Below are 18796 nucleotides of genomic sequence, written 5' to 3'. Positions count from 1 at the left end.
TGTATGTTCTTTTTATTCCCGAATATGTATGCTGTATTTATTGATCTGGAGTGCACTGTATTATATGGATGAATTTGTCAATTTGAATGGATCTAAAAAAAAAAGTTTTTGTTTGCTAATTTCCCCAAATGAGTAAGGCATACTCAATTACTTTACCTCAAATGAGAAACAGAAGTCAGGCTGTATGGATGTCACCATTTTCCTCTACTACCAAGTCCCTTAACCTTTGGGTGCCGCAGGGCTTTTCTTTGAGCGCCACCTTGTTTAACATGTATATATGGCCCTTTTGGCCCCATTGGTAAAGACATTTTGGGTAAAGTTTATCTCATATGCAGATGATACGCAGCTATTTTTAAATGCTGTTTGAAGTCAGCTCTGCCCTGGATGCCGGCCAGTGATTTACAATGTAACTCTGCGAAGACGGAGATTCTGCTGTTTGAGGCTTCTAGAACCTTGAGTTGGGAGAATTGCTGCTGGCCATCTTCATCGCTTCCTTACCCGCCCCTTTCCATGGCGGCTAAGAATTTAGGAGTTAAACTAGATTGGAAGCTGTCATTTTAACCTCAATTTGCCGCAGTGGTTTTTCCATACTTCGGTCCTTAAATAAATTACTTTTCCTTCTTCTGTTGCACTCTAGGAAAACGGTGGTCCATGCTCTGATTACTTCAAGACTGGACTACACAAATGTGCTCGAGTTGGGCTTATTTAGTGACATGTATTAACTGTCTGCAGATGGCACAAAACGCAGTTGCACAACTGTTGTTAAAAATTCCTTGATGTGAACCTATTCCTCAGCACCTCTTGGGCCTCCAATGGAGACCTATTAACAAAGGGTTCTTTTTTAAGACCTTGGCGTTTCCCACTAAGCTTCCTATGGCTCTGGTCCACAATGCTCCACAGGCTTTACGCTCCTCTGACAGTTTACTAGTAGTGATCCCTAAGATCAAACGGATCAGGAAAGAGGGTGTTTTCTTTTCTTTCTTGGTGACACAAGCCTGGCTTCACCTCACCGTCAAGGTGCGCAGCACTGAAGATGAATCTGATGAAAGAAAACCACTCAAGACTTGGCATTTTTAGGTTGTGAGGGGTTTTCCTCTGTCTGCAGTTGTTTTGATCTTCACGCCAAGATACTCTTGGGAATAGTTGTGTATGGTATAAATGTTGTCATTCATTTAAGCTTATGCCAGAGCTTTTACCATAAGTTGAAGATGTACATTTTCTCCAAGAGACAAGGAGATATACCACAATCAGAGTGCTTGAGAGATTGTCAACACACATCTTTAAAAAAAGCAAAACAATTAGGAATATGTTTGTCGGGAAACAGAATATACGCAGTTCATGACAATGTATTAATTTTTACTGTATTAGTAGTATTGATTTAGATACATTCTATTTAAAGTAGGATGGAGTGTCTTAAACACCAATGATATCATCACATAGTGGGACCACACTGCTCTCGAACATGCAAGTCTAGGATTCCTGCTACAAATAATAATCTTTGAATTATAAATATCTGTTAGACTGCCTTTCTTGGGATCCAGACATATGAATGAAACACACTTACAACCTCTTAACACACATAGAAACAGTTGTGTCCATTTATTTAATAAGTACAAGGTAACAGCAACACATGTAGAACTGACTTCAAAAAATGATTATATACACAGAGCAATTCATGAACAAGCAGCGACACCAACTTAAATATTTTTAGTATCAGTTTACCACAGGCTGAGATTAAATTAAATGTGGAAATAAAAAAAATAAAGCTTACTGAAGTGTTTTCTAGGTTCTCTGTTTTTGTGGCAGCTATGATCATGCATGACAGCAGTAAGTACAAGTTCTACAGGCCCACTCTTAAGAGATGCACACACTCAGCACAACGTGCATTAGGAGGGAATTATTTGTACTTTGTACAGAATAGTATTGGAAAGAGTAGTATTAGTTATAAATCTGTCCTCTCTGCAGTGTGGATAAAGGCATGGTATGCAGCTGTCCATTTGATTGCACAGTAAATAATATAGCAAACTCCTACACAGGCAATAAACCAGCTGGTGATTGATGGAGAGAAACAGTGTGCTTTGATAATCTATTGGAGATTCAGAGACTGCTTGCTACCTCTTCATTTCAAAATGCAGCCTTCTTTTCCTCCCTTCCCTGTTAAATAGCAGGATAACAGAAGTGGAGCTAATAAGTGCATCCTTATAAAGGAATTATATTTCCACTTGCACCCACTATTACAAGAAATCTGCAAAACTTCAAGATGTCATCACTGTATGAGATGAACCTTAAATCTGGAGTCGCGTACATGTCTGTTCTGATGGTCATATGAAAGCCATGTTGATTATAAACTGAATTTACTATTCTTCTCACAGAAACACAAACTGTGATGCAAACATCTTTTTCATAAGCATACTTTTCTTCATCATCACATATGAGAGCCCCTTCAAATATGTGAGCTCGGGATGTGCGCTGTACAGTAACCTTTTGTGTTTGATTTATTGGACCACAATGTTGCCCCATGCTGATTCACAAAGGAACACCTACATTTTGTGTAAGTTTACACTTGCTGTAGTAACTTTACAATGTTTTGGTAGTCACAAACTGCAAAGGTATTTTATTTCCAATCTTTTTACTAGTAATAACATTACACTTGCAGTTTGGAATACCAAAAAGTAGTAAAGTTATTGTGAATACCAAAAAGTAGTAAAGTGATTACAGCAAGTGTAAATGTACACACAAGTGTAAGATTACCTTTGTGAATTAGGCCCTCAATGTGGGATTAGTTCTTATATATGGAGCAACATTGTCGTCCATTAAATAAAAGTGTTTAGTGTATTACACACAGCCTGAACTCACATATTTGAAGGTGCTCTTATATGAGATGATGTAGAAAAGGAGGCTCGTGAAAAAATAATGTACATCTTCATACACAATGTGGTTAGGCTGGGAATCTGGAATGGATTCTAAGTCTTCTGGTTTATTTGTGCAATTCAGTCACAAAGGGGCCGATTCACAGAACTAATCTGAGATAAAATCCTAACTTTACGACTTTCGGTATTCACAGAAGCCATTTAGTAGTAGTAAAGTTAGGAGTCCTAACTTTACTACTACTAAATGCCTTCTATGAATACCAAAAGTAGTAAGTTTAGGATTTTATCTCAGATTAGTTCCGCGAATCGGCCCCTAGATTCTTATCTCTTTCTCTCTCAGATAAATTTGTAAATCTTTCCCTTAATGTCAAGATGGAACACACTTTGCAATTTTACTAGTAGTGAATTTACACTCGCAGGGTGTGAATACCAAAAAGTAGTAAAGTTACTACAACAAGTGTATACTTAAACTAAAGTGTCAATTTATGTTTCTGGATCAGGTCCATAGAGTACACATGACAATTAACTTGTTTCTGAGTTCCCTAGTGGCATTGATGTAATGTTTAAAATCTATTACTGTTAATAAATACCTTTTAATGCCATGAGCTAATCTAATGTACTAAGTTGAAAGGGATCCGCAAGTTAAATAATTACAAGTTTTTAAATTTTGAAGAGACTTTACCACAATTTTACATGACGTTTGTTGTATGATTTATATGCCAATTATGTTCATGGCTCGGATTGTGCATGGCTCTAGAGCCAAGTCAGACAGTTGGTTCGGCCCTATTGATTTGTTGACTTACCCACCTCTAAGACAAACTTTTAAACTTTTTCCACTTAGGATGTGTGCTGTACTGTGCACCACACTTGCAAAGTCAGAAAAGTTTGGAGAAATTCAAACTTTTCTCCTTTTCGACCCCAACTTTCAAGATGCATTATTATTTTGGCTGAAAGTCCTGTCTACAGCTGTTAGTTGATACATTTTGATAAATTTTATTTCGCACATTTTGCATTACAACTATTCATAATAACAATCACTATGAAAGAAACAAGAACAGTGCAATTTGCGGTTAAAATTATTGTTGAAAATCGCATTGGTATGCACTGATGCAATATGTAGATTGGGCTTTACGTCAACCATAAAAACAATGGGTGGTTGCATGGGAATGCCTGCTCATATACCACCCAGGGTATGCCACTTTATGCAAGCAGCAAAAAGCACTGCTAGCACTGCTTTGCATTACCTCAGAGCTAATTTTCAGCACAAATAAAGTCCCAAATATACATCTTGTGCTGATTTATGTCACTTTTGTGATGCAAATCCAATGCAAAATGTTAGTAAATCTGTCCCTCAGAGTATTGATATTGAAACATTAACTGAGGAGCTAAAGCAGCATTTTGGATTTGTGCAAGCACACCTCATGGTACCATAGTTAAGCACTCGTCCAATAGATGGCCATTGCCTTGGATATGATTCCGTACCAACCAGTGTCTTCTATGCAACACTTCGAGAACTACAACAGGTCTCAGCTGGCTTTACTTAACACCTATTGTCATGTTTAATTGATGACATTGTTCATCTTATTTGGCCCCAATCCCAACGCTTGGGGCTCTCCCAGGCAGCGTGCTGCTACCAAAAATAGAACAGATATAAAAAGAGAAAACAGGTTGATTTCTGTGACTGGTGAAGCTTTTTATGACAGTAAATTGTGATACAAATGTTACAACGTGTAATTCGTGATTTTACAGTTTGTGTCCAAAAGAGTAGTTATCAGTTATATTGCCATCTGCCACAAGTGAATGGAAATCAGCTGCTCTTTGCGGGTCCAGTACCGTGGTATCAAATAAGTGCATCAACAGTGAAGAATAGTGTTTTCAATGCTTAAGAATACATCCAGGGCGGTTCTCTAGTGTCCAGAGGTCCTAAATGATTACTTCCATATAATAAAATGCATATTTTAATTTTAAAAACAACTGGTTGCAAACTTTTCACAATATCTTACTGTACTCGCGCCAACTAGAAGCCATGAAACAGGTTCTAAAATAAAACTTTGGTACTAAACCACATTATATACACATATATTTATATACAGTAGAAACCTCTCTCTGGAGTCAATGTGGAATTCTATAATCCACTGACTACGAGACTGCGCTGCTGTCTGTTAAGAGACAGATGATATGGCGTTATGAGGAGAGCCCATCTGTGTCAACACCTTGTCCAGCCACTGGAGGGGGCCGTGCAGATGGATTTCGATCCAACAGGGGGTGCTGGTGACATCTTGCCGGTGATACTCTGCTCCCCAGCCCTAAAATAATTGAGCAAAAAGAATTAGGTTGTGCACAAAATCAAGTCAAAGATTGTCAGTGAATAAGGAAGCATTAGTTCAAAAAAGATTTTTGGGGGCAATACGCGCTATAATGGCAAGTGAAGCACCCAATGCTACTCTAAGGGCCATCAGAAACGAGCAACAGATGAAAAAACATGGATGAACCATGAGAAACACAAATGCAGGCAAACAATATTCAGGATGGCAAAGTAGGCCCAGGCGAAGTTTCAATTACGCTGGTGTAATTTGCGTAATTTCTGGCCCCCATGTCATTCTTTTTACACAAGATGCTGAGAAATTATGCTACATCGCACAATGGGTGGGGGAATGTAGTCTTACATAATAAAGGCACTTGTCATTGTACGGGACACTGCCTTAATGTCCATGGAATTAAATATGAAGTTCAAGACGTAATTATATGCAGAAACCATGCTGTTACTAGTAACTAAACCAGAGGTCCCAGGTCCAACTCTTTAAGATGTAATTGAAAAATACAGTATTTCCTGATAAAAAATTGTGAAAAACCAGAAGTATCCCAATCTCTCTAGGTTTTAACCCACTGCAATATAAAGGGCTAAACATTAAAATCCAGAAAATTACATTTAAGTAGGGATTCCATTGCAAAAAAGAGAGATTCTACTAGTGAGAATCTGGATAATAATGGTAGATCTAGAAAAGGATTACATTAGGTGTAAGAGATTACATTTCAATATATGGGGCAAAAATACACTTGATTACAATGAATGTTTTGTCGAAATATCAGCTGCGGCCCGTGCAGGTAAGAGCAGTGGGGTGGTGGAGCCGGGTTGTGGAGGGGAAGGAGGGCGGGTAATCAACAGTAGACCATGAGGGAAAATTAAATAAATAATTTTCCCACGTCGTCATCTGTCGAAATGCCCCCCCCCCCGACCCAACCTCCCTCCCCCTCGCTCTTACCTGCACAGGCTAAATATACCTTAACTTTTTCAACTTTCATTATTGGAACAGTTTAACAACTTACCACATATTTTTCTTTGTGGTGAGCAAAGCAAAAATGTAATTGTCTCTGTTTACGCTATGCATGAGGCAGGGAGGGTTTGGGTTGCATTTATTAATTTAAATACTACAATGTCTTTGTACTTATAAACTCCAACTATTAGTTTAAGGAAGCTAGACTTCACCTTTCTAAATCGTGTCATTATGAAGAAGTCTCTTAAGGCCTGATTTAGCCTTTGAGAGACAGAGCAATGCCTGTTGGGATGCTGGAGGATATATCCTCTGCGATCCCAAGGGTACTCTGCCAACTTTAGACATGACTGCCAGCCCAGCAGTCATCTCTGTACATTGAAAGGAATCGCTGTGATGACGGTTCCTTTCAAGGGACTAAATGTTTTATGCACGGCTGCCATAGGTTTTGACGACTATCCAGCAAAATGTTTACTTTTTTATGTTTTTCAAAAACAAGCTTGTTTTTTACTTGAGCAATGTTAATAAAAAAAAAGATGTTTAAAAAAAAAAAAAACAAGCTTGTTTTTGGAGAGCATAGGATAATGATCCTGAACCCTGGGAGCTACCTACCTAGTTGTGGGGGTCATTATTGCTTTTTTCTGGATCCTCCCCCCCCTTGTTGTTCCTCACAGTGATAGACATGGGTGAAAAAGACATTACACCATACACACTAAATAGGGCGGATAGTTAAAGTGCTTTTTCGAATGGCCCCTACTCCGTCAGTCTGTCGGAAGAAGTATTTCATTAACAGAGTTAACGTGGGCTCACTTGATGGAATATTTAAGGCTGCTCGTCTCTAAAAGAGTCAGGTGGAGCACAGGTTTGGTGCGCAGGATTAGGGTGACCAGGTCGTGTGACCCAAAAAACGGGGACATTTTACATCAATAAAGTGGCAAAGAATGGCAGCCCTCATCCTCATAGAAACACAGAAAAGGCACTAAGAAAATAAATAAAATATAATTTTGAAAACCAGCATCATACCTGTTGATTACATTGCTTACTGATAACAGCTGCTTACTATCCCTGCTTTGGAACACCTAAAAAAGTGACTCTCACTGTTTTCAGTTTACCCTCTCAAAAAACCGGGACAGGAGCCACTTTTACTAAAATCTGCCGGGACAACTGTTGAAAAACCGGGACGGTCCGGGCAAATCCGGGACGCCTGGTCACCCTGCGCAGGATACACCGTGGTGTTTATGACAGAGTACTCTGTCTGCCAAACTCTAAATCAGGCCTTAAGTCTTTTTTTAATTGGGATCTCTGCCAAATTTGGATTCACACAGAAAAAATTAAATGTTTGTCCACAATTAAGCCAAACATGGTATACTTTAGAAACAGGTTACCAACAAAACAATTTAACCATTCCTTACGTATGAAAATACTAACATTTGGGACAAATATTCTCTTGAACTTTAAGAACATGAATCCCCATTAAAAGCTGTGGATGACAGCTGGGGTAAAGAACATCAATGATATTTGTTTCAAGGTGTCTATGGTGCCCTTTGATGACCTTACTTTCAAATAAATCAGTACAAAAAGTAATGGGTAAGGTACGCTGATCTTTGCCCAGGTCTGAAATGGCTGATATATATGTTGATCAGTGCTCTACTAGACCTCAATTCATGTTCATTTATCAGGCACAGATGGCTACTGGCTGGGCCTATCCAAGCTTCTCTCTTAAGTTGAGATGATATCTCTTCACCTGATGATGCCCTCAAATACAAGAACGAAAAATAGACTTGAGACCGAAATATTACCTATGATAATGCCGATCGTCTCAATTATTTTATTCTATTTACACAAGTTAAATCTTTGAAATACATGGATATTATAATTATATTGAACACTAGTTACAATGAAATAATTGGGGATATTTTTATTTTCAGTATGAGACACACACACACAGGTACTTTGGGCCTGTAAGAAAAAAATTAAAAAAAAAAAAAGAAACTGGGTTGCTGGTTGACTGAGGTGTGAGACCTGGTTAAGCAGCAATCATAATCTTTGTCAGAGTAAGACACAAGCAAACCCCAAATTAACCTGTCCTCAACCCCCTAGTAGCTTGGTACAGTGCTGTCAGGCTTAACTTATAGCCAATGTGTAAAGCATTTGTGCATCACTTCTAACAATAAGGGTAAGGTAAGTTCTTATTGTTTCTAATTATTTAAAACCATAACAATAAAGCAAAAACGTATAAAACAGTTAAGACAAAGCAAAGTCAGATAATGTCTCAATTAATCAGTTTGCGCATACATCTTTTAATTTACTATATCATAAAAATGCTTATACTTTACATCTTTCAAGTTAATTCTAAAATCCTAATGTATAAAATAAACTACCAATAAAGTGGGGCTCTATTCTGCCCACTCCATATACTTTAAGATAGTTGTAAAAAGAATGGCAAGATTGCTACATTACAGGATTGGGTGATATAGTATGTAGCACCGTGGAGATGTTTATACGGGGGTTCCTTTGGAAAGCTCATTGTAGTATGGTGTGAGAAGCTGGGTTTCTGTTGCAGTAACCCCCCCACTTTTTGCCTGACCACTGATGCACTTTGACTTGATGTGCCCTGGGTCCCTGCCTATCAGGTTCCCAGGGCCTGTGTTCTTTCCCCAAAACTGTACCTTGTACACCTAATTGGCACTCTCTGACCACAGGCCAGCCCTTGGTAAATGGGTACCACAGGTACCCAGGGCACTGTGGCCAGGGAAGGCCTTTAAGGGTTGCAGCTCTTATTGTGCTGCCCTTATAGGTCCTGTACCTTTACACTCACACACTGGCCTTGCAGGCTGCGTTTTTTGGCGCAGAAAAAAGTGAAGAGTCGACATGGCACACATCCCTGGGTGCCATGCCTACAACCCACTGCTCTGGCATGGATTAGTCACCCCTCTAGCTGGGTGCACTATACCAGTAGTGAGGGTACAGGTGCATGAGCCTTGTACCCCTACAGTGTCTAAGTCAATTCTTAGGCATTGTAAGTGCAGTGCTGCCATTAAGAGTATATGGTGCTGGTAGTGTCATTACGAACCCCACAGTACCATAATGGCTGCACTGAAAACTGAGAAGTTTATTATCAAACTTTGCAGCACATTAAACCCACACTGATGCCAGTGTGGGAGTTAATGAAAAATGCACTCAGAGGGCATCTTAGAGATGCTCCCGAAAAATGACTAGCCCTTGCTGGGTTCCCTGACTGGTACACACCAGCCTGCCACCACAAGACATTTTTCTGGACCTCTAGGGTGGGAGCCTTTGCTCCCTGAGCCCAGAAAAAAGACTTTCCTGGGCGAGGTGGTCACACCTCCCCCAGGCCAGGAAGAGCCATCTGTAGCAGGGGAGCTTCAAAGGCCTTGCAGCCTTTGTAATGCGACCCACAGCCTCTCCTGCTATCAGGAGCAGGCCCCCTTCCTGTCTCCCCTACTTTTCGGCGGGAAGACAGGTGGGAAAAATTGGTCAGCCTAGAAGGTGTTGCCACCTCTGCCAACTCCACCCCTCGGGTGGGGGAGGCAAGGTGAAGTCCACTCTTCAGTGCCCGCCATCTTGCATATGGCAGGCACTCTCCAATCAGGATTAGGGATTGTGCTCACACCCCCACGTGGGATGAGCACACCAAGGGTGTAGTCACCCTAAGTTCAGTAGCCTATTGGCTACTGACCTCGAGACCCCTAAAACGCCCCCTAAATACAGCAGCCCTGAACCAAGAAGTCAGACAAGAACCTACAAGAAGAAAAGAAGAAGGGCTGAACAGCCGTGCCAAAGCTAACAAGAGGAAGACGCCCACAGACTTGGCCCCAGCCCTACCGGCCTGTCTTCACCTTGAACCTGCTCATGCGAAATCCCAGTGTGTCCTGTAGTCAGCAACCTCGAAAACCCCAAAGGACCTGCCTGCCTTCAACCACAAAGACTGTGTCTCCCGTGAACACCGGATTTGCTCATCTCCAACCTCTGGCCCTAGCCGGAAGCCGCGAATCTGCACCACTCTGCACCCGCTGTCCACAGCCCAAGCTCGAGTGGGCAAACACCATGAGGAGGTCTCCCCGGCAATCTTGACCCATGATCCAGCAATCCCTGACCTGCCTCAAGTCTCCAGCCAACACCTGCAGCCTAAATCCGGAAAGTCCCCCCAATTGCGACCAGGAGCTTGTAAGAAGATCCGACCCTAAAAGGCACCCCTGCACCCGACGCCCCACAGCCTTGAGTGGCCCAACCGATGGTGCCTAGCCAACCCACAACATCCCAACTTATCTCGCAAAGTGGTGATCGCACCCAGAACATCTTCATCCCTGAGCCTGCAGTGCTTTTGCAAACCGCAGACTCCCTATTGAAAGCTACAGGGATTCCGACACAAAAAAAAACTCTGCACCCAGCCGCCCCAGGGCCGCTGTGGGTGCATCATTTGTGCTGGCCTAAACCCCCATTTGCCCTGAGCTTAAGACCAGAAGCTTTGCTCCCACAGCCCAGTGGCCTGCTCATCAGCAGCCACTAACCGGAGGTCCCCTATCCCCCATTGGATAACATTGGGCCTCAGAACTCTGCACCCGGCCGCCTTAATGCCGTTGAGGGTGTAACAAGAGTGCATCCTTGACCCTGGGGGAACCCTGTGTCTAACCCCAGAACACCAACTCCCACAACAAAGTATTTACCTTTGAACTGTTAACACTATTTTCCTCCATAGGATAACATTGACTAGTTTTCATTGAAAAGTTTTTGTGTTGAGTTGGAAAACCTAAAGAAATACTTTAAAATTGTACTAACTAAAAAAAAAGGTTTTAATTACCTGTTTACAGGAAATGTCACAGTGTAGTATCCAGGTATATTACACTGTGTAAGAATAGTAATCTCAAAAGTAACTTACCTGTAATTTTACTAAAAAGCTCATTCAAAGTATTTGTACTGTATTTACAAAGCATTGCATTTCTCAGTGACAACATTGTAAGTCAAAACAAAGTGCATATACAATTAAAATCCAATCTGTATTACAACTGTATATTTACTGCAAAGTATTCATCACTTACCTGTGCCAGGCTTGCTTGGTTCTAGGAAATAAAATAACTAAAAGAATATTTTTATACAAAACAATTGGTCTGAAGTTCAGTCTTTGAGTGTGTGAATTAATTCGCTGACAAATACTAAACTGTCCTTACTGCTCGACCACACTACCACAAATAGAGAGTAAGATGCTATCTAACTTTACCTCTGCCTACCTTTGGGGTACCACTGGACACTGTGCACACTATACCTCACTTTGGTATAGTATATACAGAGCCAGCTTCCTACATAAGGGCGTTACTAGCAGCAAGATCTGACATCAGGGTAGGCTATGCTGTGATATCGCATGGGTGGTGACTAAGGACGAGATTGCAATCCTGCAAGGCTTTAGCAAAGAGCAGTAAGGCTTACCTTAGAGGCAATGTGTAAATTATTTGTGCAACACTTCAAACAGTAACATTGTGAAAAAACCACACAAAAGATCCCACATCAACTTAGAAAAATAGAGCAAAATGTATTAAACATAACAAGACCAAAATCAAATCAGTAGAACTGGAGAAATGAATTTTTTAAAGAATTTGGTGAAAATAGTGCCAGAACGCACAAAGTGCCGACTTGGGATATAAGGTCGCGCTGGACCCGTTTCAGGCCAACCACGATGGAGCACAGGTCAGATACAGTCGCCAGGTTAGGCCCACTGAAGTTTTACCTTCTTTGGGGGCATATTATCAACAAACGGCGTTAAAATCATCGCTGCTTTAGCGGCAGAAAACTGCCGCTTAATTGGCGATAAAGGGCTTGATTATATGCCCTTGGAGATTCCAATAGAAGCCCATGTTCTGGTGTCAACATGGGCTTCTATTGGAATTCTCAAAGGCATATTATCAAGCCTATTATCGCCACTTTAGCGGCCGTTTTCTGCCGCTAAAGCGGCGATAATTTTATCGCCGTGCTTGATAATATGCCCCCAAGTTTGTGCCAGAGTCCTGTTCGTGTTGCAGAGGGTCGTGAGGAGCAGAGAGAGTGCAGCATTAGGCTGTCAGCTAAGAGCTGGCCGGCGTCATGTGCAGGCGTTGCTGGACATTCGTGTTGGCAGTCCCAGTAAACGGTCGTTGTTACAGTGTGAAGTGTCAGCCTGAGGGAGCTTCCCGCTGATTTGCGGCGTGAGCGACGAGGTCTCGGTGCAAATTGGCCCATTTGCAGTAGCGAAGAGCTCAAAAACTTGATTTCAGCACCCGTGAGCTACACCAAGGGTCCAGGATCTGAGAGGCACCACTTAGGGATCAGGAACTCGCTGCAGCTGGGTCCAGAGGCAGGTGCAGGAAGCTGGGAATCCTTTTATGTCCCTAAGGCTCAGATCAGGAGGCCAGCAGACTAGCCCTTGGAGTCACCTTGAGGGCCTGAGTTCAAGATGAAGTTGCAGGTTCGGTTCTCCATCCCAAGGCAAGATGGCAACAGGTCAGCACAGTAGGGCAACAGTTCTTTTATAGCAGTAGGTCAGCAGAGTGGCAGTCCTTGTAGCAGCACAGCAGTCATTCTTCCTGGCAGAGTATCCACAGGTCCAGAAGTGTACTGAAGAATTGGTGTCTGAGGTCCTTCTTTTAAACATAGTTGTGCCTTTGAAGTGGGGACAAGCTTTGAGAGGCATGCCTTTGAAGTGCACTAACTTCTGGCTTTCTGGCCCTTGCTCCAGGCTAACTACAGGGATTATGCAGCCCTTTGTGTGGAGACACAACACATCCTATTCAAGTGTAAGTGCGTCTGGGTCCTGCTCCTCCCTCCCATCCTGCCTGTGATGGCCCATACAGTCACATCTAAACTCCCCATTGCATGTGGCAATCTAGGAGGAATACACAAAGCCCTCCAGTCAGCTGCACCCAGTCATGTGACGACCCAGAGACAGGCTGCAGGCACCAAATATCTAAGGCAAGAAAATCCCAACTTTCTAATAGTGGCATTTCCAAAATTGTATTTTAAAATCCTACTGCACCATAAGCTAGGATTTTAAATTCCAATTCCAGAGACAGCAAACATGAACTGGTTACTTGTTCTCATTTGGAAATTACATTTATAAAAAGTTATATGGTAACTCCAATGTTATCCTATGGGAGAGGTAGGCTTTGTAGTAAGGGAAAAATACTTTAGGAGTTTGTCAATACCAGGACATGTAAAACTTAAATGTACATGTCCACCTTTTAAAATACACTGCACCCAGTACTTTAGGCTGTTCAGGCCTATCATAGGGATGTCTTATATGTATTAAAAAGGATAGTTTAGGCCTGGCAAAAATGTAATTTTGTCAGGTCGAAATGGCAGTTTAAAACTGCACCCACAGGCTGCAATGGCAGGCCTGAGAGATGTTTAAAGGGCTACCAAGGTGGGTGGCACAATCGGTGCACCAGACCCAACAGCAGCATTTAATTTAGAGGCCCCAGGCTCATGTAGTGCCATTTTACTAGGGACTTATAATAAATCAAATATGCCAATTGGATATAAGGCAATTCTATTATGTTTTAAGGAGAGATTACTGGCACTTTAGCACTGGTTAGCAGTGGTAAAGTGCACAGAATCCGAATGTCAACATAAACAAATTCTGTAAAAAGTGGAGGGCAAAGGCAAAAGGTTTGGGGATGTCCCTGCAGAAAGTGCCATGTCCAACAGGACCCATATTTTGAAAAATACATTAAACAAGCACAGGTCTTATTGGAGCCAACCATTGACAGAAGTCCTGGAGAAGGTGTAATTAAAAAATATATATCTAGGTCCCCTTGAGGCCGATTCACAAATGTGAACAATTTGATAGACCAAGCGGCATGCGTGGGTCACAGATTTTACACTCAGATTTAGGCCCACATTTACTATGGCCTTTCGCTGTGTCAGTGATGCAAAGTGACGTATTTATTTACTTTCCAGTGTGACAATTATTTTGTGCTGAAACTGAGCCCTTATTTGCAGCGCAAAAAAGTGATTTAAGTTGCTTTACGTCAAAGGAGAGTTACTGGGGTGTTACTTCGGCAGATCAGTGCAGACACCCATTGGTTTTGATGCAAAGCCCTATCTACTAAGATAGCCAGGCCGAGCTTCGCGACAAAAACTAACGTCTCCTTCAAGCAGATGATAACAAAGAGAAATGTTTACATTTCTCAAAAAGGCACGCACGGTATGCTTGCTGAAGTGAACAGCAACACATCCCCAGGGCCTCATGTAGGTAGCCAAATACCGGTCGGTAACGGCCGATTTTCGGTAATTATACCGTTACCGACCAGTATTTTGGCTATTGGTATGTAGGGGGACAAGTTTTGGCTTCGGAATTTACCGAATCGGTAAAATTACCGATTCGGTAATAATACCGAATCGGTAATGTTACCGAATCGGTAACTATTCCGAATCGGTAATTTTACCGATTCGGTAAATTCCAAAGCCAAAATCGAGATGTAGGGGGAGTGTGTGGGTGTGTTTTAGAGTCGGTATTTACCACCAACTTATAGTTGGTGGTAAATAATTCATGTATGTGTTTAAGCATTTTTACGCGCGTAGCAGTGTGCAATGTGGCATACATACATGCCCTTAGGGCATGTATGTGTGCCACATGTGCACACATGGCCGAATCAGGGGTGCAACAGGGTGTCAATGTGACACCCTGCCACCCTTTCATGTGTTCCCCCCATTACCGAATCGGTATTTACCGATTCGGTAATGAGGCATACCTTCCCATCAATGGGAAGGTATGCCTCATTACCGAATCGGTAAATACCGATTCGGTAATTACCGACTTGTAACGAATCGGTAAAAAATACCGACTCATTACCTACATACGAGTTACCACTTCTAAAATACCGATTCGGTATCGTTCGGTATTTTAGAAGTGGTAACTGGTATGCTACCTACATGAGGCCCCCAGTGCGTGGGATACTTCTAAAATCTGTCTAAATTTAGGAACTTGTACCTCATATTTAAATGGTAAGACCAATCACCCAAAGAAGAGAATCAGCAGATAGCATTACCAGGTGCACCTTCTCTTCCAGTCATGCAGAGCGAAGTTCACCATGCCACGACGAAGCAGAACTAGAAGAATGGCTTTATACACTACCAGTTGATTCAGGCATCCTTTAACTAATGTGTGGCAGGTGCCCCACACCGGGGTTTCAGGGACTGCCGCCATTCTAAGAGTCAAGTTTAGTTTATTAGTCAATTAAAACCATATACAAAATCACACGGTTAAAAGGTACATAATGAATGAAAAGTAAAATGAATGAAAAACGGGTATGTCATACAATGTCATGTACAACCTCGACTCTTCACGCTACATAACCTTTGCTTTCTTCACCTTTTTTTCCTGGAAATTTTTAGTAAGGATACCAACATGTTAGATAAAAAATGACTAAACATGAATCATTCGTTACCCTGACATCTAAAAAGGCAAGCTTTCTGCACAAATAACTAAGATGTCCCTTAAGTAAATGAATATATATATAATTAAAATCCCTATAAGCAGGACTAAGAAAAGGATGAATACAGTGCCAGATGGACTGTGAAACCCACTCTTAAAAACAATTATACAAATATTCACATCATTAAGAATACAGAAATAGATAAAATAATTATCTGAATCTAACGGGATAGGAACCTACTAGTTTTAGTCCCTAGCAGCCCACCCTTCACATTTACTGTGCGTACTCGGTTTACATTAAAAGTTTCCGAGTTATTCCACAGCTTAGAAGTACATTCAGGGACCACCTCCAGATTACACATCGCATATCCTATTAACTGATCATTTTCTTAAAACAGGTCAATAACTGAGTCAGTCTAATGTTCAGCATGGTGTTGATTGGGTCCATGGACTCCACCAGTGCGTGCCTGCAGGAACTAATTCCCCGTTCAAGGAACTCCCGCCTTAATAGAGCTCTTCGTTGAACCATCAAAGCAGGTCAAACACAGACAATGTGAAGCAGAGATTCAGGCCCCTGGTGGCATAGACAGCAGGACTGGTCTTCACTTTGACCGGACATCCTCCATTTTGGCATGAGGTCTAGCGTGGGTATTTCTCCAAATCTTAGGGCCAAAAACGACTGTTTGATCTTCCGGTGGTTAGGTGCAGCTAGCAAGGCTGACTCTCTTAGAGTAGAATACGATTTCAACACCAACCACCCGTGGCGACGTTTTGACAGGGTATCTTTGTCTGCCATCCAACTTTGCAGTTTTGTAGATTTATTTACAAGCTTCTTAAAGATTTGCCCAGAGATATTAGAGTTCCAAAGGTCACCCAGATCAAGCGTCGTAGTGCTGTTTTCTAAAAAAGTCTTGTAAGCACAGTTGCCCCTTTGCAAGTTAATTTCAGTCCAGACTAGATTTGCCAGAGTATTTTCTGCTGCTGCTCGCAAGTTATAACATAACTTTACAAACACCGCTGGCCTAGCGAGTGTCTGTTTTGTAAGCAGAAATTCAAACCGGATTTGCGCCGGTGAAGCCGACTTGGGGTGCCTAAAAATTTGTTTATAGGCTCTTATCATCAGTTTTTCCAAAAAAAGAGCATCATTGCCCATCATAATCTCCATTCCATACGCAAGGTTTGGCAACAGTTTGGCTTCTAAGAGAATGGCCGTAACTGGACATTTCGGAGCTCCATCCACAAACAAAAAGTAGATGGAACAGATACAGCAACTCAGTCATGTCTTGTTTCACTCCAGTGGTGGCCAGAACAGCGCAATCGGCAGTAAAGCTTATTTCACTCGTTTTTTTCTGATAATTACATCAAAAGGCATCAGGTTTCTTCCATCAAATCATTGGGGTCCAGAAAGCTGTACATTTCTCATTGAATTGATAAGGTAAGGGGCCTCTTCTCCCATCAGACGTGCCAGACACAGAAAATATGCTAACGAACAAGCAAGGTCATTCTTCGACGACAGAATGTGTGACATTGCAATGTAACAGTACCATAAGGCAGGGCATGAGACATATTTTGACGAAGTTGTCATCAAAGGTTGTGTTACTTTTTCATCCTATTTATAATGATTCTACATTCTGCCACTAGGTGGCAGCAGATTCGAGCATAAAGGATAATGACCTATATTTGAAATATATCAGTGATATTAATATTTGGCTTCCTTCAAGATGTGAGGAAAAGTATACATCAACTCAGGTAAAGGGTTATTTGACATCTAATGAAAATAGAACCATCCCGCTGAGAGGTGGTCTGTCGGCTCTTGTGAAACGAGAGCTCCCAGCTAAAGCCCCGACTCACATAATATTATGCGCATATTAGAACATTCCAAATTGTGCACACAACCCCCATGAAAATATGAAGATGGGACAAGGTATGAAATGCAGTAGCAATCCTCTCATGTACTAAATGAATACGTGTCCTAAGAAGGGCATAAGTAAGTCCCTTTTGTACTGAGAGCTACTTATGTTCAAACAAACGCATTAACAGATACTAATATTATTAGTGCTGCTTAATTATTTTTATTTTTTATATCTATAATAATTCAACCAGCTTTTTAATTTAATAGGCAGGGCTGCACACAAGTGAACTACTCGGAGGTAGGTGGAGAGCTACAGTAGCTCACGAGCTACTGGTTGGAGACCCCTGCTCTAGGGCCTCAAACGTTCAGGGGCTGAGTAACAAGAGTGACAAGTCCTTGGACTTAAGAGATTTGCAACCAAACCTTTTATATTTGGCGGGGTGACCCAGTATGGCTAGCTGGGATGGAAGACCTTAGAGTGATTCAGAGACTGCAACAAAGACCCTATATATTTTATGAGGAGTACAACTGTGATCGGTGGGACACTATCCAGAAGAATGAGAGTCTGGGCAATAGTTCTTTCCCAGGTGTACTGTGGTAGTTTCCAACTGCAAACTCGAGCATGTGTAATTTACACAAGTTGTAATTCCAAAAGTCTTTTAAATACAGTTTCTAATATAAGTATAGACTTAAAAATCCTAGACCAGAGGTTTTCAACCTGGAGTCAATGGTCCCTTGGGGATCTGTGACTCTTTAGAAAATTAAATTATGTCAGCAGATTAATAAAGTACACAAATAAAAAATGCACAACTGAGAAATGTAATGTGCTATGTGAAGAAATCTGAAACTGGAGGCTAAAAATTAAGTTGGCATCTATCTGATTTTTGGGAACAGCGCTAATAACGCAAACAAAATCTAGTATGGATGATTGAAGGCCTCAGTTGAGGCACTGGTGTGCGCCGAAAAAAAAGATAATGCATTAAGAGCAAAAACAACAAAGTGACATCAGAGGGTAGCATATAAATTAATCTTTTATAAATTAAACTAAAGTTGTGAAAAGCTCCAACCTTCCCATTAAAATCTGGTTTTGGCATAATTTAGTTGTGAATGAAATAAAATATTTCATATCTTGTGTATTCGATTGATGCATAGTTGTTTCTGTATTTTTGTTCATTTTTTGGAAGTTGAAATCGTGGAAATTGCTGAGACGGGAGTCCCCGGCTTCTAGCAGGGATTCGGCAGGGGTCCGGAGAAGTCAAAAGGTTAAAGACTGCACCCCTAGCATTATAAATTCTATTAAACCACCCACCTTGGGCCGTATTATATACAGTTCCCAGAGGGCGCAAGGGACATTTGCGCTCACTTTGTGCTCCCCCAG

The 18796-nt window shown here is 41.5% G+C and overlaps 1 protein-coding gene across 4 annotated transcripts in view; it reads right to left on the bottom strand.

Moving 5' to 3' along the window:
• Window positions 1–1570: 1570 nt before the first annotated feature.
• Window positions 1571–18796, bottom strand: part of SMAD9 (SMAD family member 9) — a 162701-nt gene continuing 145475 nt past the window's right edge. For all 4 annotated transcript variants that reach the window (XM_085621727.1, XM_085621725.1, XM_085621728.1 and 1 more), the window contains one exon: window positions 1571–5176. In XM_085621727.1, coding sequence (XP_085477853.1) covers window positions 5033–5176 — 144 coding nt within the window. In that variant the 3' untranslated portion in view covers window positions 1571–5032. The remainder of the gene's footprint in view (window positions 5177–18796) is intronic.

This window comes from Triturus cristatus, chromosome 8 (assembly GCF_964204655.1).
Source record: "Triturus cristatus chromosome 8, aTriCri1.1, whole genome shotgun sequence".
Lineage (NCBI taxonomy): Eukaryota > Metazoa > Chordata > Amphibia > Caudata > Salamandridae > Triturus > Triturus cristatus.
Note: the sequence above shows the minus strand (reverse complement) of the source record. Positions and strands in the feature narration are given on the sequence as shown.